Source organism: Ixodes scapularis, unplaced genomic scaffold (genome assembly GCF_016920785.2).
Source record: "Ixodes scapularis isolate PalLabHiFi unplaced genomic scaffold, ASM1692078v2 PGA_scaffold1__304_contigs__length_218370807, whole genome shotgun sequence".
In the NCBI taxonomy this organism is placed as follows: Eukaryota; Metazoa; Arthropoda; class Arachnida; order Ixodida; family Ixodidae; genus Ixodes; species Ixodes scapularis.
Genome location: NW_024609846.1, coordinates 3,855,285 through 3,876,764, shown reverse-complemented (window position 1 = coordinate 3,876,764; position 21,480 = coordinate 3,855,285). Strand labels below are relative to the sequence as shown.

The following is a 21,480-nucleotide window of genomic DNA, read 5'->3' as shown; positions in this document are numbered from 1 at the left end:
CGAAGAGCCGGAAGAGCCGTCCTTCCTTCGACGGGGCCACGCCGCAGCAAACGCGCCGGATAGTCGAAGCTATTTCATTATCCGTCGCCTCACCCGGAGTCGCCGAGTGAGGGAGTACTCACGTTAGCGCGCGCCGAGCGACCAGAAAAACGTCCCGCCAAGGGCGAGGCGCGACCGAGCGAACATCGCGTGCCCTTCTCATCCTTCCGTGCCGCTCGCTCGAGGTGCGTGTGTTACTTTAAAGGCGCAAAGGGAAGAGGGGTCCCCTCTGCGTCACGCGTGTAATCACGGTAATACGAGGAATTCAATTGGCCGCCTGAAATCGAGCGGAAAGCTGCGCCGATCCATCACCATCAGGAGACGGGTCGCCTCTCTCCCTCCTCTCGGCCCGAGCCCCGTTGTACCCCGACGCTTGTGCCCCCCGGAACGAGCAAAAAGAGCCAGTCCCACACACTCCGACCAGAGAAACGAACGGAACGCAAAAGCCACAACAACAAACGAGAGGACATAATACATTACGCCCAAGAGCACCATCTCTCCTTGTTCTTCGGCATGACCGTTTCGCGTTCTTCTTTCGTAACGTGTTGTCGTTACGTAAAAAAAAAAGGATACAACGGGACCGGCAGCCATCTCCGGCAGCCGTCGAACACAAAGCAAATGACGGCTTTTAAAAGGGCGCGCCGACGTCGAGGAGAAAATTGCGACACAGCTGCGAGGCGACGTCGCCGGAGGCCGCAAGCCCGCGACTTTCTTCCCGAGTCCTTCCCCACTCCAGGAGAGGGCAGCAGCTCGCAGACAAAAGCCTCGGCATCCCCCGTAAACGCTTCCGGTGTGAACGCCCGAGAGGACGGCTGCGCCGCGGCACCCGCCGCTAAATCATCGGCACTGCGCAACAGCCCACCACAACGCGGTGCAGGGGCCCTTCAAAGGTCTCCCAACAAATGCACACGCAGCGGTGGTCTGGACGTCCTCCGTTGTGCTAGTGGGCACGATACCAGCCTAATTCAAGGCGATAACCGATGCAGTCCGCACGCGAAAAACGCGGGTTGAAGGAGAGCGCGGAACCGGAAGGAGGGCACTGGCTGGCCCGAACCAAAAGAGTCGGAGAGTAATCGGGAAAAGGAACCGATAAAAGTGCGAGAAAGAAATTCCATGCCCTTGTCATTCGCGCAGTTGATTGCATCGATCTACAAAACTACCGGACCTTTCCCGCAAGACAGCGCGTGAACCTGCTAAGTGGTGTGTTTGAACGCGAAGAGGCTGCGTAGGCCGAGATTGCTTCCCCCGTGCTCGCGTTGGAGAGCTTTCCCTGGGCGCGGGGCTTTGAGGGGGGCAGGTGGTATTGGACAAGGTGCCCCTTAACCAGCAAACTGCACGACACGGAAGCGGTTTAGGTCGGCCGGATAAAGAAAGCGTCAAAATGAAACCTTCCTACCCCGCTCTCTTGAATTTTTTAAGCGCGGAGTAAAGCGCACCTGGTTCCCATTGACCCGCTGTCCGCGTGCAGCTTCTTTTTTTTTTCTTTTATTTTTACGACAAGAAAAAAAAAAACAATTTAAAATGAAGCTACAAATAACGCTATGAAAGAGTAGCACAAACAATGTCGTTTTTCTATGTTTCTGCGATGAGAACATCTGACGAGATTAATCGGGACTGATCCCCCAGATAAATCCATAAACCTAAAACGTGCGTCAACGTTTATTGGAGACGCTTTTTAAGTATGACCATATTCAGCACTGCTACGGAGTAAGCGCTCCCAAACGGAACAGTCAACGGAAGTTGTCGATCAACAAAAACAAATACTTCACACACGCGTGCGCGGGGGAGAGAGAAAAGGTGCAACGCGTTGCGTTTCAAATCTTATCAGAATGGATAACTGGGCGAGTTGGCACGTACGTACTCATAATGACACAGCGCGATTGGACACGGACGAAGTTGTTTCGACGTGAAGTTTGAGATCTATACTGCTAACTTAAGACGGAACAAAGAACAAGCGAACAAAAAGGATACTACGTGACACATATCCGAGAACTCGTCTCGTGCTTGTCCTTCTCGTACATGTTCGCCTCAGACGCTGGCAAACAGCAAAAGGCTTCCATCGTAAACCGGAGACACGACAAAATAAAAAAAAAAAAAAAAAAAAAAAACGGACAACACAACAAGTCTTAATTGAGACTTGTTGTTCTGTTGTCCGTTGTTTTATTCTGCCGTGTCTCCAGTTTACGATGGAAGTTCTTCACCAGCTCGCCTGTGCTTTTACCCTTCCTTCAGCGAAAGGTGTCGGCTTAAGACCGACCAACTCTCAGCTTGCTAGCGGAAGCCAGGAATCTAGTCACCGACGGTCGCTTCATTCAACGAAGCACGGGGATTCCGCTAAAGACAGAATAGCGGTGAAGAATCCGCCTCAAAGCCAATATCAGCGCTTGTAGCCACGGAACCGCCGACCCCTGTTCGAGCTTTGACCCGTTAAAACTCGAGTTCGTGCCCCGGATGTTCCTCGTGCATGCTGCGCCGGTTCCTCGGATTCGAGCCCGTTCCATCTCATTCCGGTGGGCATAAAGGGGTATGCAAACCGGCGGCGTGGTCCGTAAACAACTCACCACTCCGTGAATAAATAAATAAATAAATAAATAAATGCAAAAAAGAAAAGCTGGACTCCTTTTTGGTTTGAACATGACAGCGAGCCGTTGCCAGTCGTGGTGGTTCGTAGAGGGGGAAGCGATGTGGCTGGCTTAGGGAGCCTTAAGCGCACATGAAGGCACCCTATAGGCTGGCTCACCCCCAGCATTAGAAATGTCTCTGTCCACGTGCTCGGTGTGTGTTTCTCTGCATCCGGGAGTCGGGTGACGCCCTGCCCCACGCAAGCCCTGCCGACCTCCTCTCCATCCCGCCCGTGAACGTGATTGGTAGCATCCAGTGGTTTCGTCGTGGAACACGTCACGGGGCGGGATCGTATCGTGGCGAGGAGTGACGTCTCCTCGGCTTTTCCGCGAACTTTCTCCGGCTCGTCACGGCCACGGCGCCAGTTTGCATACCCCTTGAGATGATCAAAATAGACCCTCTTCAAAACCCCATCAAGCACCATTGGCGGTAGCCATTTCTTGGGCCCGAAGCGTGTGATTGGGTCCGAGTTCTCGCCGAAATCTGACGCAGCCCTCGTACCCAATAGCTGTTCGGAGTGCGTGCCCAGACGATAGCCGACTCGGATAATAGGCGTAGCAACTACTACGAGAGGTGCCCTTTTGAAAGGGCTCTTTTAAAGGGGCCCCGCAACGACGCTTTGCCCGGTTTTCAAATTTGCACCGAACCTGTGCGCACTGAACGTAGAAACTTAGTAAAACTTTTCTCAAAATTCGCTTTATCTAAAAAATTATAGGCAAATTAAGATTACAAAACAAAAATAACCTCCGTCACGACGTTTCTGGTCCTGGCTTGTGTGGTCAATAGTAGAAGCGACTGGCCAATCGGCTGCGTCTTACGTTGATGGTCGCTTCCCCCGCAGCCACATGCGCGTTAACGGCTCGTTGCTTGCGTCAGCCCTCCAACGCGCCTGGCGGCGCGAACTAATGTACGGGGCCTGTCGGAGTTGGAGATCCGAGTCCTCGACAGAAGTTACCGTACGAGGACGCTCCTCGTAAGCCTCTCGGCCCCAGCTCGACGACGCTCAAGTTCCAGGCAAGTTCCGGGTGGGTCTCCCGTGGCGCGAGACTACAGGAGACAAATTCGTACTTTCGCTTCTTGCAAAATGTGCCGCCGGCGTCGTGTGCTAGGATCCGCGGGGGCTCCTGCACCGCCTCTTCCACCGCTTGGCGCCGGGTACGTGGACGGGTCATCGGGCGTTCTTTCTTGTTTCCGTACTTTCTAAACCGCATTTGTTTCTTTTTTCATCGAAAACAGTGAACAAAAACTACTTTCCTAAATAAATGAAACGGTCCGTGCTACTTATATTTTGTATTTCGACTAAACAAAAAAAAAAAAAAAAATAGAAAGAACTTTCAGTGGCTCTGATTAGTCGTAAGGCCGGAGCTCACCGGGACCGACGACGTCACGAATTCGTCACATGCCGCGTGCGCGTTCAGCACCACGGGGCGTCCCCGTAGGAGGAGGCCGTTTCCGCGTCGTTCGGTTAAAACATGAGGCACGGATATTTAGTTACTCTCTCCGTGCCCGCTCGGTTGCCCGAACCACAAGAGATGTGGAAACAGCAAAAGGTAGACGCTTAAATAGGACTGCACGGCCCAGGGTTGAATGGCACGAGAGCAACGAGGCGGTACTGCGCCACGCTTGCAGTGGCGGTCCCAGTGGACTGTTTCCCGTGGGCAGGATGGTCCAGGTGGCCCCGCGCTCGGGGCGCCGTGTCCGATAAGATAAGCGGTCGTCCACTCGGGCATGGGGAGAAGAAAAGCGAAAGGCAAGCAGCGTGCCCTTCATTATCGCGGGCGCTCTTTTAATGGCCCCTTTTCTCGCCTCGCTCAAGGACTACCCTTGCTCGACGAAACAGCTCAGGTCCGGATCGTAAATTCAAAGGCGCGGATCTCTTTCGGAGACGCCTCGATATCTTCCCGGTGTCCGGCGCTCTAACTCTGCCGGAAATGGCCAAGCTACTTCTGGGACGATATTACATTCATAAACGACCTGGTGCGAGCTTAATAAACGTAATGAAATTAACAATGATATCAGGTTGCGTGGAATGGTGCGACACGTTACTGCTGTAACTCACGTTGCAGCGTTAAACCACCCACCGACGACACGCAGGCGGTTCAGCCAGAACGAACGCAGCAGCGAATTAATCGCATTCTGAATGAGTACAACGTGAAATCAATGCTAGACTATTTGCATATTTTTCAAACCACAAACAATCGAACGACCATATTCACCGACGAATGCCGACTGAAGTTGCGTTTATGTTTGGACAGCGGGCAGTTAGTCAGCCCCCACCTGGTGTGCCTTCCCTGTATAGGAGAAATTTCTGCAATGCACCGGTACCGCTAGCCTGGGACCTTTAAAGGCCGACGACCAGACTCGCGATTCTGCAAGGCAGAAGATCCTCCTCACCATGGGAGAGGGGAAAACAGGCAACGGTGGACAGCGCAAAGGGAGAAGAGGAGGAAGCGAGGGAAAAGTGGAAAGCGCGAACTGGTCGTCGGTCTTTAAGGCCACGCCCAACATTTTTTAGGGTGTTCGTGGCTATAGTCGGTGACAGGTGAAGAACGAAGTGGAAGCTCCTCCCACCCTTTACCACTTTAGTAGAACGAGCGCTGGAGAGGAGGCGACCTCCTCTCCACCGTTCGCTCCGTTGAAGTGGAAAGGGGTGGGAGGAGCTTCCGCTTCGTTCTTCACCTGTCACCGACTACAGTTTCTGCGTTGTAAACGCCTATTCTTCATGTGCAGACACCTCCCCTTCGTGCTAATGTCCGACGCTCCAGCAGGAAGGAGCCCGGTTCCATAGAGACGCGCTCTCGCCGTGCCCAGATCAGAGCCCAATGAGCTCGGCTAATGTCGGCCGGTCATTGGTCGATGATCCGAGGCCTCCCATTCCGGGCGAAGGTACAGAGGCGGCGCGGGGCGAGGCGCGCGAGTCCCAAATTTAGTGCCACCCGCTTCCGAGTGGCTCCGAGCGCTCGTAAAACACCGAGGCCGTAATAAGGCGCGCGTAGGCACGGGAAGCCGTCTTCTTGGCCGGTGTCGCTGCCGCACAGTCGGGCTTTTTCATCAGCGCACAATTAGCGGGCAACGCCTGGACGGCGCCCCTTTTGCGCTTCCCGCCTAACTATACGCGACGGGGGCCACCCCCGAGAGAAGCTGACCGCCCAAACCGCGCTTTCTTCGTCTTATACGACACAGCACGGGCTAAGGTGAAATGCTCGAGATCGAGGGAGGAACCAAACCACACACAAAAAGGGGTCTTGTAGCCCCGTCGGGAACTTAACGAAGCTAAACGAAGGAGCGGGTAGATGCCGCGAAGCTGCTGCGAGTGACCGCGGTTGCCGTAAATTTCGTCTTGCCCATTTGGGAAAGAATGCGGGATCGCCAGAAGACCGAGAGGGCCTGCACTGCTTCGTCGGAGGAAACGAGGACCGAATTAAGAGTGCGCTTGCGCGCTGCGGACGTCTCTTAACGCGCGAATTTAGAGTTCAAGGGACGGACACAATCAACGAACAAGCCTGGAAGATGGTAGACAAATCTGAGTTAACCAGATCCGTGGTGCCGATGCACGCTAGGCGACACGAACAGCCCGGTCTAGAAAAGCAAAACGTTGGAAACTAACAAGAACAAGCATCAACAACAAAAATCAAATTAAAAGTTTGATGTTTAGACGGCGTGCACACCAAGAGTGGAAACTTAGCTGCTGCAGTACGACTCCTAGCATGGTGCCTTTACACGTGCATTATGCATTAGTGACACACGACCGCAAGCTTTAAGGTGTTCATCCACTGAAACGAACAGGGACTCAAATTAGGAGCGCTCTGTTCCGAGCTGCGATGCGCTAACACACTCGCCCACCGATCTGCATATAAAGGCTAACGAGTGAGTAGAAGAAACAATTGTTTTCCTCTGCTAGGTATATGAGCAATGGTAGTGTGTGCTCAAAAAAAAAAAGAAATTTAAATTTTAAGTTTTTTGTTTTCTCTATTACAAACTGTTGGTGCAGAAGAGACCTTTATTTTATCCAGTTTTAGTCTGTTTCGAACTTAGAGCGAGTGCAGATTAACCATTAAACCAAAACACAGGCTCGCGCCAGCAGCTTTCACAGCATTGTAAACTAAAACTGAAACCATTTTTTTTTTTTTTTCACTTGAGGATTTTTTGTGAGTAAACAAAAATACGAGTTTCAATAGACTCGGTTGTTTACGTGTGTTTCTGCGCAGATAAAAATAACACTAAAGGATCTTTTCCACTTAACAATGATGGAAGCGGCGTTTGACCTTGTGTAGTAGGTTTCTGTAGCAGGCAAAATATTGGTTTGGAGCAACCACTGACGCTTTTGGACCAGATGCCAAGACCCGTTAGCACATCACATGAGAATGAAAAAGTGATTGCATCTCTAAACGAGTTCATTTACGATAGCGATCGACGGATCCCCTTCGATACTCGAGCATATTACTTATCACCGTTTGTGATAAGGATACATAGGACGCAAAAGGAACACAGTCTTCTTAAATAAGGCTCACAGAGTAGGTTTTATTTGCAATGGGTATTAAAAAATGGTTGAAAAGTGAATCATAGCGCCACACTTCATTGGGATAAATCCTCTCTCCCCTCTCCATTTTACACTCCACAGTTTGCTTAGCCCATAAATATAATTTCTGTAAAATGCCAGCATATCCGCTAACACGTCTATCGATACAATAGTGTCCCATAAGTTTAATGAACCTACTAAACTCGTAACTCTAATATCATTAGCTCCAGAAACGACCTCCCAAAAATATTATAAAAGCCTACACTTCTGCTCTGAAGGTGACACTGCTCTTTAGCGGCGCAGGAACCAGAGTTACGTCAAAGTTCGCGGCTCTTTCGATCGACATCTGCACGGGGACAACCGTGACCACCGTATTTATTCAAATATATACAGACCCGCCTTGCTTCTCTCTCCCTTTCTCTGCTCAATCTTTTTAAATTAGAGATTAACTTGCAGTTAGGACAAAGAAGGTCGACCCGTAATAATCCTGAGCGTAATTTGCGTGCCTATCGCGCAAAGCCAGGCGCTCCCCCGGGTCAGTGGCTGCTCCTAGCACTCCGGTGCAAAGCGGTGAAGCTCGCCGCGCGCACGCTGGTGAGAGGCGGGTGAAGGTTGAGGCGATAAATAAGTGATCTTATCAGGGGTACAAGACCCTGGTTCTGTTTTATCGCAGTAGCCGCAATCGGAAATTATACTATATTTTGCACAGTTTTCTCGGGACTCTTAGTTCGCGACATCGACGACATCGTCTGGAAGTTTGGACGATCAACCAGGCAGCGGATCAACCGGCCAGAACGGTTGAAGACCAGCATCAACGGCTCCGGCCGGTTGATTCGTGGCATCAAAGCGCGACATCGTGGCATTCGTCATCTCCTTGTACGTGTTCTTTCGTGGGCGAAACCAATCAAGTGCAGCGAATGTTCCGTGACTCGTGCTTTTAATGTGTGTATTTGTGGTTGTACGTGTTCGAGCCTTCGACTGTGCTCTGACCTATATGGTGAGTAGAGACGCTGTAAAAGTCATAATAAAATATTCATTATTTTTACTCTAAGCAAGTCGAAGGTTTGGCGCAATTAGCAAAAATGGCCTATTGGCCCAAGGTGTAGCAGACTTTCGTTCATGGCGCAATTTGGCGCAAATGCCGCAGCGCTTTCATCACTGACATAATGACGGACCAAGCGGCGGGTGTACAAACTCCCTTTGATGGGCTGCTCGCGCATGCGCAGTACAAGAGTCGGCCGTTCCCCGCGCAACCGAAGCATGAACATTTGAGCAAGTGTCTCCTCGGACGCTGTGAAGGCTATGTCTCCGCGTGCCGCACGTGTTGCAGCGTTGCGCAGCAGTGATTTCTTCCAGTCTCGAATCAGACGCTGTTTCGAACAGCCGCCGTCAGGTGTATAGACCTTTCCAAGAAAGGCCGACGGTACCATTTTCAGAGTTGGTACCACTGATCTCTAGGACAATTTGCTGGATCGCGCATCCCCGCTTGGTCGCTGCAGCGGAGAGAGCCCACCGCAAAGCAGACGGCCATCTTGGATGCAGCGAAATCGGGTTTTATGCGAGCGTTGCAGAGGCCGGCGGCAGCTTACTGAGGACACGTTTTCTACTCGATCGTCGTCATTCTATCCAAACGTGCGAAGGCACAGAGACGCTGCACTTCGACGTGCCAAGGAGGCTTTGATCACGCCGCGAGACCGGTGAAATTTGCTTTCGACGAGTTGTTCCTTGTTCCTGCGGCGCTGCGTTTTCGTAAATATTTCCACGTATTCTCGAAGGAAAGGCTCACCGTTTTCGCAGGGGTTTAAGAAACTTCTTCGGCGAATTGCGACGAACGAGTAGAAAATGTGTCTTCAGCACGCTGCCGCCAGCCTCTGCAACCCTCGCAAAAACGCGATTTCGCTGCATGCAAGATGGCCGTCCAGTGACCGCACTCGCGGAGCGGGGAAGAGCGATCCAACAATTGTCATACAGATCACTGTTCGTACGTATGGCGCGTGATTTGTTCACTTCGCGAAGCGACAAACATGCCCGTTCCAGGCTGTGGAGATCACACGCTCTGGACTTGTAAACATTGGAATGATGGAAAGAGCCGCTAAACATAGGCCTTTTCTTTTTTCTTTATTTTTCTTTAAGGGCGCCGTCATTTTCAGAATTGCGGCGCCGACGATGCCGTCTTGTGGCTTAAAATTTTAAATACCCGCTTGTTCTGACAGCACAGCTATCTGGGCAGGCAACGGTCTGGGTAAAGGAGGACTTGGCTAGACTTGGCTATGGTAGACTACAATGACTTGGCTGGAACGTAGCGGTTGACCTGGGTAATTAGAGGTCATCACCTTGCGTTGTGTTTCCACAACGAAGGTTCCATATGAGGAACTTAATGTAGTCTATGCAGGTAAGCTCTTGGCATTTGATAGCTGCATGTTGAGTGGTGGCACGTAGACGTTTTCATACATTTTACATGCTAAGGAGCAATAGCACACTTTGCGGTGAAGTGATAGCCTAATCGGAGCACCTGAATCGGGTTGGAACCGCTCCTCTTGCAGTAGACGAAGTAGTAATGAGCATAAACGTGACGATGAGTCTCATACAAAGCCCTCGCGATTCATGGTCGCAATCGACTGACTTCATAAAGAAGGAACCTTGGGAACACGTGAAAGTTAATATTGCAGCCACACTCGCGCTGCTCCAGATTTTTGTGCTCATCGCACACTTTCCGCGATTGTTCTTTTGCTTATTAAAATTGTGTATGCATCCGACGACGACACTATGATAGCCAGACAACCGTAGATTTTCGGAAATTGTAATACGGTAAAAAGAAGCACTCGGGACTAACTCACGCACGACGTCCGTCTCTTAGCCTTTTCGCCCATACCCCTCGGCGGTTGCATACTTTGTGTCAGCGGGCAATCCAAAAATGAATCGGGTCCAGGGTACGTCAGTTGCGCGTTGGTATGAGGTTACGCGAAAAAGGTCCACAAACGATTGCAAGCAGGGCATCTGGCGGCCCGCCCTGCTCCTGCGGGCAAGTACCTGATATTGCAACCTTGCCAAAGCTAGGTTCACGCCCACGCTGCCCGTGCTCGCACGTACGAGACACCAGTCGGGCGCTATACTTGCGATGGCCTATAGATAAGTGAGAGAAGAGCTACTCATAATTTCAGGCAGAGCTTCGTAGTTCCTGAAAGCGTGGTCTTAGCGCAACACGCACCGAACGCCACGGTACGTTATTAGATCGAGACAGCCCGTGCTACCAGCAAACATTTCTATTTCAGAAACCAAACTCGGACTTGTTTCGTAGAGGGAAAAACTTGCGCAACATTCAGTAGCCTATCCACTGGCCTTGGATCGTAAGCGTCCCCCAGCAGATAGAAGAGCGAAAGTGAAGCGCATAATTATCGCCGGCGAGCTATTAAGAGTCGGGGTCAAAACGGCGAGAAAATTAAACTAGTTGGAGGACGAAAAGCCCAATCAAGCGTCCATTACTACGAGCGTTCGCATCACCCGACGGCGGCTCATCGCAGCTCCGTGTACACGCGGGGTGCAAGCAGGCGCACGCACGACGAGAACGGGGGGCTGCGCCCACCATTAATTCAGGCGCGGGGGTCGCCCCTCTCGACGCGGAGACCATAAATAAGCGGAAAGGGTTGTGGAAACGGCTGTCAGGGAGATGCCCCGCCACAATCACAGGGGAGGGACCGCGCCCCTCTGGAAGACCGCTCACGTCTTCCCAACAATGCCGAAAAGAAAAAAAGAAGAGGGCCATCCGGAACCAGTTGCCAAATTAAGCGGCGAACTCGCTTACGGCCAGCGGACGTAATGATTCAATGAGGAAAGCCTTTCGACGCCTCGCGCTCTCCTCGCGGTCACGAATTAAGTCCGAACAACGGCCCGGAGATGACCCCAGGAGCGTCGCGAGATCACTGCGTCTCGGCGCCAACCAACGGTCGGAACACGTCCCCGTATAACTGTGACGGGAGGAAGGCGTCCTTCCTGGTGCCCGTGTTCTCGAGGACACTATCTGCGCCGATAGTTTCTTCATCTTGATAGGGTCAGAGAGCATGCGTTGGCGATCAGACAGTCCCCGTCTGGCCACTTAGCGGTTCATTGTGACCGTTGCGATTGCGGGCCCAACTCTGAAAAGTGCAGCCCCATCTTTGGTGACACCTGTGTCATGGGCCATTATAAAACAAAAACGGCAAGAGAAATTCATGAGGCTTTCCTGATTAGGTCCCACCACGACAATACTTGCATAAGCGTTCCCTCTTTGTCATTGACTGATAAAGAATTCTACTATTTGAAGAACCAATGACGCTGGCATTTGAGAGGGGGGTGTGTTTTTGGACCATATCTGTTGTTCTGCCACGTGTGCCTGCTTTTATAGTATATTTTTCCTAAATTCTGTCTTCTCAATAAACAATTCAGTTGAAAGTTACGCCGCGTCCTGTCTAGTTCTACCTTCGTTTTGTCTGTCCCTGTTGTTTTGGCGTATTACACCATGATAGTTTCTTCACTCGTGGGGTGTCCTTGACACGGTCAAGGACCCAATGACATCGATCTCGACAGCCGAGACCACTCGCTCACATTTGGTGAAGATACCCGAAAAAAAGAAGGATCAAACACGAAACCAGTGTTGTAGGCGTTACCAAAAAAAAAAAAGTAACTCGTTACCTGCAAATAAAAGGAACATGTTACCGACACACGTTACTTCAAAATAAAAGGAACTGTTACCGATAAAAGGTAACGCAAGTTACTTTTGCGATACTTTTTAAATTATAATTTATCTCGTTTTACTGTTTTGACGTCACAGTTTTGCATAAGCGCCATGTTTAAAGAAACATTATGTTCATGCTGAAGCTGAACATAATTACTTTATCTTTGTTACGATTTCAACTAAAGACTCACAAAAAAAATGCGAGGAATAACAAAAAAAGAAAACTAAAACCTTTAAAAACTTGGCGCCTGAAACATTAAAAAAAGTGACGTGTAATTTGTTTAAGTCTTGGGAAGAAAAAGTAACGAGCAACGTAACTGCCATTACCCGTTACTTGACATAAGTAACGTATGTTACCCGTCACTGTTTTGAAAAAGTAACGAGTACGTTACACGTTACCGAAAAAAAGTAACGCGTAACCAGTAAAGCCGTTACTTGTAACGCGTTACCGCCAACACTACACGAAACTATACTGTCCAAAGTTTCCGAGTCACGGAAACGCGCTCGAGATGTCACTCGTTGCCTTAAAAGCATGTGGCACCGAGGAGAACAGCGTGCACAAGTATTGATAACCGACCCCTAAGACGATCAGGTCGTGCATCTGAGCATTCGAGAGCACAAAGTAAAGACAAGGCGTGGAAGTATTGGCGCTTTCGGCCCTGTATAGTTTCACCGTTTCACGAACCGACAGGCACCGTTAACGGTTCCTGAGAGCCTGATCAGAGAAACCGTTAGAAACCAGCCAAATGTTGCGAGCTTGAGCGAGTCCCAAGTAGCTCCAGCAGAGCACACAGAGTAGCCCGCGGACTGCGCGCATGCTTGGTCCTAGCCGTGCACCCCGACCATGCAGAGCGCGCTTTGCGGGCACTCACCGACGATGGGCACGAAGACCTGAAAGTGTCCGTCGGCGACGAGCCTCTGCAGCAGCGGCAGGTGGTCGATGAAGCAGTTGGTGTCCGGCACTAGGTTCCGGGGCCGGATCTCCAACATGGCCGCCTGCTTGCTCCGGTGCTCCTGAAGCACCGCCTGCACCACAGAACGCCGTCACCGGTGAGCACAAAACTCGGCCCTTTTATTGCGCGCTCGCTTCTACGCTTTCTCTCCCCCGCTGTGCCGAATTCGACGAGACAGCAACGAGGAAAGAAGTCTCCACGCAAACCAGGAGACGGCCGCAGCTTCGAAACAAAGGACTATACTCGGCGTCAACCTTTGGGAGCTTCAATGCCAAGGCTAGCTTTGTTCTCGGAGTGCTGCAGCCTCCTACCGGCTTCGTCTTGCGTATCATTTCCATGCGCTCGCACAAGTAGCTTTGATGGCTAAGGGAAAGCTACGCTAAACTTGACTCAAAAAAAAAAAAAAAAAATTAACACAAATTCACATGTTTGTTTTTTCGCCAGCGCTTCAAAGGGCAACCAGGAAGTCTTCTACCCGACAATAAAATGTACCTTTAAGAGGAAAAGAAGAAAGGAAAGAAAAACGTTTTGCACTTTTCAGCGTAATTACTTTCGTAAATTGTACTGACAGACTTACACAACTACTTCTGCTCTAAAAATTAAATTTCTCGAGGATTTTATTTTAACCACACATCGTAAGAAAACATTCCTCATTAAAGCCTTTCTGATTTAGCTTTAATCTGACTCCAGTCATCCCCTTCCAAAGAGAACGTTGTCCAGGGAAAGGAGTTTGGGCGATGGCAATAAAGTAGGCACATGAAATCACAAAATGGAAACGGTACGTTTGAGTTCGAGGGTATCCCCCGTTTCCTCTGGAATTCGAAAATATATACTCTATTTACCCTTAGGTCGACACGCAGAGCGAAGGCTGCGTACCCAATGGACCAAAGAACCACCAACCAGGTGACTACACTCTCCGAGCAAAGACACTAGCGTAGAGCGCGGTCACAAGGAAAGAAGCCAACGGATGATTTCGCCTGTCAGCGTAGGAGTGAACATTGTATACAACGAAACTGGTGGCCATCACTCGCTGCTCCAAAAAAAAAAGAAATATTGGTGACGCATCAATTTTTACTTTATTGATGTATACAGTGCCTACCCATATATAACAAAAATTCTGCGCAACCGAAAGTATCTCGTCCGCTCTTCTTTTCACGGGCAAAACCGACATTACTAAGGTCTTAGAGTCTGTCTGGTTGGGTTAAAATATGAACGAAAGAACGTAAAAACCAATCAATCCCTAAATGTGCCAACGTTTTAAAACTAATTCGGCTGCTTCTTCAGGGGCGTCTTGTGACCGCTTCTCAACGGTCGCAGTCGCCCCTGAAAAAGAAATCGAATTAATAGTGAAACGTTGGGCCCATTTAGGGATCGGTTGCTAATTATTTACGTTCATCGTTTTGAAGGTATGCAGTCATCGCCAAGGAAAGCATCTAAGACTGAAAATGGCACATACAAGTAACAGTGCTGCTCCAAGATTCTCGAGAAATCAAACGCAGTTACCAGACCCGGGTTGATTGCAAAAATCATTGTACGCGTCCAGGTCTCAGAACACCGGTAAGGGAGTGGCGTCGGAAAGGCTACAACGCGAGAAAACTCAAGATGAGTTCGCCCATCAATTATGTAGAACAAAAAGAATCTAAGTGCAGACACTTTCGCAAGAAGGAACGGCTCACTGAGCACCGACGTGTTCCACGATGTCCAAGCGCGCAGCATGAGTTACCAAGTCGCAAGTTCTCACAGAGCTTGGACCATAGCTCAACCTTGCGGTGCACAATACCACGAGAGCAATAAAATACGATGTTCCCAACATTCCAACCTGTATCTGAATGACAATTAAGGGTTAGCTGCGCTGTTCGCAGCAAGCAAAATTTCATCCTGTGCGGAACGCCGTAGTGGTTGTCGTTCTGATATCGATATGTCGTTTATCGATTACAATGACCGTTACTCTCGGTTAAAATGTATTCAATTATATCACTCGAATACTTCAGAAGAAAAGTAACTGGCTGTTACTTAAAAAATTAAGTTACTTTTCCAATTACTTCACTTTCAAAGTGACTTTTTTTTTTTTTTTGCCGGTACAAAAACGGGTATTTCGTATTGTTCATTATTGAATTAAAATCACCGGATAATGAACAACGTATCTCTTCAATCCACAAACTTTGGTAAATCATCTCCCTGTCACAGACTTGGTTCGAGGATTCCTTCGTGGGAAACTTGTAGGAAGGACGCCCTTAGAAAGGAGAGGGAAAAGTAGTAGAAGTTCTACTACTTCAAAAACTAATCAGATTACTCTTACGATTACTTCATAATAGATGTATTCAAATCATTATAAAATTACCCAAAAAAAGTAATCGTTTCCAAGTAATCTGATTGACATGAGCCAACTATAGCAACCGCGAAGCTCGTGACATCTGTGCCCAGCAGGCGTCTATTTTTTCGACGGTACGTTGTCGCGTGCGTCGCCTTGCGCTCCGATTGCCTCGCCGCGACCGTTGATACCCGTGCCCTTTGCCAAGTTTTGCTGAAACGGAGCAAACCCGGTGTAGTGGGGCTTGAGTATAATCGCATCGATCGATCCAATTCGTCCTCTGCCCAAGACACCCCGACGAAGATGGTGCCAAAAATAATCGAGACAAACGGGCAGAAATGCATCCTCTGCGCTCTCCATATATTTACGTGGTTGATCGCACCTCCAGGTGACTCAGCCTTAGTGGAGAGCGCTCTCCGACACGCTATTCTCGGGTAGCGCTCCACACGAACGCGTGGCAGCCAACCCGCGATCCCTCGGGCATACACGCCGTGTCACAGTAGCATGCAGCAGCGAGCAGCAGCAGCAGCGGCGGCGGCGGCAGCATCGCGCGACACCGACCCCTTCCCCGCTAATCAAGGACGCTTCCGCGCCGGGGCATTCCCCCAATACCCTCGTAGGGGTGGGACTCCATCCAATCAGACTGCAACAAAAGCGGCCCGACATTGAGTCACTTGTGTGCACGGCGAAGGCCGACGTCGCTAGCGGCCGGCGAGAACGCGCGCATCTGGGAGACGCGTCATTTGCAACCGCCGATATTGTCAACGCGCCGGACGGCATTAGTGAAGCGGGACAGCCTTCCCGCTGACCAACTCCCCCCGCCGACCGGGGGAACGACCCCGGGAGTCGTGACTCAGTCACCTGATGCCGCCGCCGCATCGTGACTCAGCACTAATTTCGCCTCGAAGCCCCCAAAATCCACTTCCCGGGGGAAGCAATAGGGGGGCGAACACGTGCTGTTCTGTCCAGGAGCGATAGCCTCGGTCCGCTGCCCGATCCACGCAGGGTCCGAGCTGCCCGCCAGTGCATACACGGGGAGACGGCGGCAAAGTGCGATTGACAGGTGCTTCCCACCCAACCCTTCGCCCGTGTTTCCGAGTGCAAACACGACACACACACCGTCAAGGCGAAATCTAATTACCGCCAACGTGTACCAGACTGCATAGCCTACTATTTTACCGTTAGGCTCCCGAGGCGTTGACCTAAGTGACCAAGAGGGCGCTGGAGCATGCTGTCTCGCTTCAAATCACCCGATTTTTTGTATACACATACGCCACAAAACAAAAAAACTAAAGCAAAAGATGAAAAATGCAAATTAGCCGAAACAGCCGCGTCCAACCCTCTTAAAATCGAAGTAGCTACATTCTACACTCCTTTTCAGAGAAGCATCCACCAATGGTTGCTCGATTTCTCTCGAATGCGCGCTCCACAAAGAGCGCGGTTAAGCTTCCTCGGGCCCCTACCATGACGACTGTCGTTCGGCAAGCTCCATTTCAAAACCGGAGAATGGGTCAATGCATGCCAATCAGTTAAGAGAAAAGGACGGAGTGGCTTGTCTGCCCGCGTAGACGCACATTATACCGGGCGACGATTGAGCGCGCTCAGAACCAGACGCAGTACCGATGCAAATGCGCTTCCACGATGAATACCGGAACGGTTCATACGTGCAGGCATTTCTCCACGCGGACGCAGCTTGCCCCAGGCGCCCGAGGCAAGCAGGCAAGAGGAAGGACGAGCCCCCATGACCGCCACGGGGGTGGAGGAACTCGCAGCACCGGCGGCAGATGTAAAGCAATGCCCCCGGCGAACCCCCGCAGAGGCATCGACGCCCGGAGGACAGTCACCCCTTCGCGGGCGACCAGGGCAGAGCCGCGTACGCCACCCGACGACACTCGGCGCCAGTCGCCAGATTTGTCAAGGAAGCGAGGCGCCGATGGTACCCAGAAGAAGCGCCGGATAAGACCGCTTAATAGGTTTCTCTCGGGCCCGACGCGCTCCTTCATCAATTCAGCCTGTCGCTGACCACGTCTCCTCCGCCCGAGACTCTTCCGACGCGTGCTGGGCGCCCAAGGGGTCAAGGTCGGCCGCACCGTCTCCTCTTTTTCCCCGGCGCAATCGGGCGACCGATCCTTCACTCGCGGCCCGGGCCTTATTCAAAAACCCGGGGAACTGTCGTGCTCCGGCCGGCGCGGGTCCCTCTGCTCTCCGAGGTGGGATTCCGCCCTCGTGCTCCGCGGACCGTGTTCTCTACTGGCGCGAATTCCTCCGATTGATGAACGATTCCTTCCGCGCGTGACTCGCCGGACACCGCCAAGAGCGAAGAGCGCGCCGCCGCTGTCGTGTACCCCAAAGGCGGACGGATTTTCAATAAGGGTTCAAGTACCCCGGGCCGGAAAGATTAATTCGCACTTTCCTTCGACGTAGCGACTGCATTATCGTTCCGTCGCGAGCGTAGCATTATAGAAAACCGAACCATCCACCCTGACGGGAACATGAAGTATAAGACAGCAAAACCATAGCTGCGGGAGCTGGCCGACAGTTCATTCGGGTAACGGCTGACCTCAAGTTTAATGCCCGACCAAGTGTATCGGCAGGGTCATCTGGACGAGGCACGACAATGTTGGTCAGTAACAATATTCACGTCCCTCGTGCTTGGCAAGGGCCCAATGGAAGTCCTGGTAAAAAAGCAGGACTCGCGCTAGTCCTGGGACTAAGGATCAAGTTCTGGTACGAAGACCTCGCCCGATGTCTGCGTACTGGTAATCTTAGACACCAGGAAGAAACGCTGGACATCACAGAGCTCAGGGACGTTTCTACAACTAGACATCCGAGAGCGGGTCAGAGAAGAAGACCCTTTCAGAGTTCGTCGACCCGCGAGACGCGCTGCAGGCGCCGTGGCATGTGCTGGTCCTTGGACCAGTACCAAGTCTTGGTACAAAGACCCCACCGAACGTCTTAGTACTGATGATCCTTACAGACACCAGAAAGAGACGCAGAACATCACTGGATTCAGGCACGTTCCTACAAATGGACACCCGAGAGAGGGTCAGAGAAGAAGATCCTTCGAGAGTTCGTCGAACGGCGAGACGCGCTCGAGGCGGCCTGGGTTGCCTTGGTCCCTGGACCAGTACCAAGTCCTGATACAAGACATCACCCTATGTCTCACTGATGATCGTAGGCACCAGCAGGTCATCACTGGACTCGAGGTCGATCCTACAACTTGACGTCTGAGAGCGGGCCAGAGAAAAAGACTCTTCCAGAGTTCGTCGACCGGTGAGACGCGCTCGATGCGACGTGGCTGGCTGCCAGGAAGACCACGTGTCCCGCTCTGCTGTTCACGGTCCCCGCCCGGTCGTCCCGCGTACACTGCCCACCCCGCGCATTTCCCCTCGATGAACAAGGGGGCCACTAATCTCGCCGCCTCTTTCCCGCCAAAACGTCGACGGCGCACGCCCCGACCCGAGACCTCCCCGAGGACACGAGAGGATAGACGGGGGGCAAGACCGCGGGTTCACCGCGGCGGCCCAAGTGAGAACGCATCGGCTGCCGTACACTCGGAACACGGATCGTCATTAAGCCGCTCGCTTGTTTGCACTGGCCGCGGCGACGGCGTGCCGCAGCCGCTCCGTGGGCGCATAAATCTCGGCTGGCGGAGCGCGCGGATGCAAACGAACGGAACTGAGGCCCCCGCGAGACAGTCACGACACCCGCACGCCGCGGCCATTATACAACGCCGCGTCGCTCGCCTCCGCCGATTCCGCCTAAAAGGCAAGGCCTGCGCATGACGTCATCGTTGGTGGATCCAAGCGGCAAACACGCTCAAGCAAGCTCCGTCTTGGCGACTCCGCGTGCTAGCGTCGCGCTCCTGGTACTGCGGGACGCGCTGGCGCCTAGCTTGCAGACGCAAGCTAGGCGACGCTGCGTGAACCAACCATAGTGATGACGTTTAGGGAGGGAAAGGCCTCGTCTTCTAGGTGCCTCCGCCCACTGGTTTGGTTTGGTTGGCAGACCCCAACGACTGCGCTCGGAGAACGGCTGTTCCGGTAACCAGTGCGCCTTAATTAATGGGCTCCCGCGGTTTCTAATTATGGCGGCGCGGTGAGAAAGTAATTAAAAAGCGAAAGGGGGAAAGGGGGGGGCAAGCGCGGACGTAGACCCGGCGCTTCGGCGTGGTTCGTCGCCCTCCGAGCGCCATTAACGCCACCGCGGGCCGCGCTCTTGTTCAAGTAACCTGCGGCGGCGTCCCTCGGCGTCCGCCATCGCCGCCTCATTTGTCTCCCGACGTCGCCCTTGACCCCGCACGCCTCATTACCCGATTTTCGGTGGCGGACGCGACGCGCTCGCGCAGCGATTCGCGGTCACTCGGCGTCCCGGTGTGTTTCCGATCAAGCCCTTTGACACGGCCGCGCCGCGCTGCCGGCCAATCAGGCGGATCGGTCGCGCCTCCGCGCGTTCTGAGCCGTTTCGGCAGCACCAGGGCGGTGGTAATTGCCTCGAGAAGGGGTGGGGCCATTGTGCCAACATTACGAGTCGAACAAATCGAGCTGCGCCGTAAACAGGCAGGTGCGTGCAGTTGGTTCTTTGGTTGCCCTAAAAAAGGGGAACGACTCGCCACAGCAAGCAACTAACTGACCAAGCAGCCAGGAGGGCGCCTCGAACGGCAAAAACAGAAAAAGCGCAAAACACTGGCCGGTGAAGAACCTCGAACCTCTCTTTGTTCGAATATAAATATCCGGAGCGCACGGTCGAACGACTTGGTGGGAAGGTTACAGACGGTATACTCTGCCCCTCGAGGTTTACTGAAACACTTTCCACGGTCACTGTCGAAGAAAGCGAGGAATCCAGTGGAGGTAGTTTGGGGAACAAAAAAGCGTACGACAGGCAGCTGAACGCACGCCGTTTCCTTGACCTGTGCCTCGCACTCGGCTTTCGGGATCAAGTCGGAAAGATGCGCTCGGCAAACCGCGTTTCCAAAGAGCCGGAGCAGGGCTGTCCGAAAAGAACATTTTTCATCGAAAACACGGGGCCCGAACGATTGCCGCCAGCACCTGCGCGTCGTGACGGTGCGCAGCCCTGGGCGCCCAGATTCCGAACTAAACGCGATAGCCGTTCGCGGGGGCTGCAAAGCCGCGCATCACGGCGCGAACAATGGCGAGCCGCGACTTTTGATTTACGGCTGTTGACGCAGCTTAGGCGCAGCTGTGGTCCCGAGGGACCCGCGCGGGAGATCGAATGGACGCTGGACTGTCTACAGCGCAGAACCTCCCGTGACATTACTTCGTAGCTTCGGAAAAGCCCGCCCTGAGACTACCAAGTTAACGGCACCGCGGAGAACTTCCTTTTTCTGCTAATAACGGCTGGTTCAAACATTCGCGTTTAAGTGCGACAGACTGCGTCACGTTTCGCGGAGTCCGGTCGCCATGGCGAGCATCTTGTCGTAAAGCACTCATAAGCGGTCGTATCTTACAGTCGGTCCCACCGAAACGGAAATGTCAGAATCGGCCTTTATGGGTAGGAGAACTCGGTCATTCATTGAGACGCCTATACCACACAAATGAGGAAGCGCAGCTCGCTAACCGCGGGTACGCGTTGGCGAGCACATCTGGCCAGTTTGACACCGCGAATAACGAATAATTCCCTAGCGGTGGTAATGAACAGGTGCAAAACCCAATCAATTACTCCACTCTAATATCGTTGGAGTTGAAGGTTATAACTCTCGATGACTCAAAATGCGCTGCAGTGTACTTAATGTTGCGCTCTTGGGCATACTCGATGGTAGAATCAATAAAGTCAGCAATGCCTGCGGGCCTGCCCGACCGGTCAGTCTAAACTTATCCCGCAGTTTGCAGTCCTCAGACACCAGACTTTATTGTATTTTGCTCGCTAATAAGAAGAACATTTTTTTTTAAATTACAATTAGTTTGCAACATAGCACTGAAGGAATGTGCGGTTCTGACGAAGGAACCGCCGCTGCTGCGGCCACGACAAAACGATTGATATTTCCAGAACCATTTCAATTTAATTTCTAAAACTAGAATATATATTTCATAATTAATCTTACAATCGCTCTCGTCAATTACAATACCACGAGTCAGCCAATTTCATGCAGCACAGAACGTCGCCTTAACGTCGAAAAATGGCCAATGACATCGGCGGCAAGTTTGAAACGATCGAACGTAGAAAGCTGAGAAACGTATTTGGAACGTGTACATGACGTTGTAGGAACGTCAATTGCGTCGCTCTCTTGCGGACGTTTAACTGTCCCGCTGACGTCGAAAGAAGGTAACATCCCGAGCAGGGATGGGTAGTTTTTCAAATACCGCAT

At 51.9% G+C, this 21,480-nt stretch overlaps 1 protein-coding gene across 1 annotated transcript in view; it reads right to left on the bottom strand.

Annotated features, from left to right (window-relative positions):
- Nucleotides 1-21,480, bottom strand: part of LOC8032135 (telomerase-binding protein EST1A) — a 93,051-nt gene that overhangs the window by 15,038 nt on the left and 56,533 nt on the right. Inside the window, exon 11 of the mRNA XM_029973279.3 lies at nt 12,764-12,917. Within this exon, the coding sequence (XP_029829139.2) occupies nt 12,764-12,917 (154 nt within the window). The remainder of the gene's footprint in view (nt 1-12,763; nt 12,918-21,480) is intronic.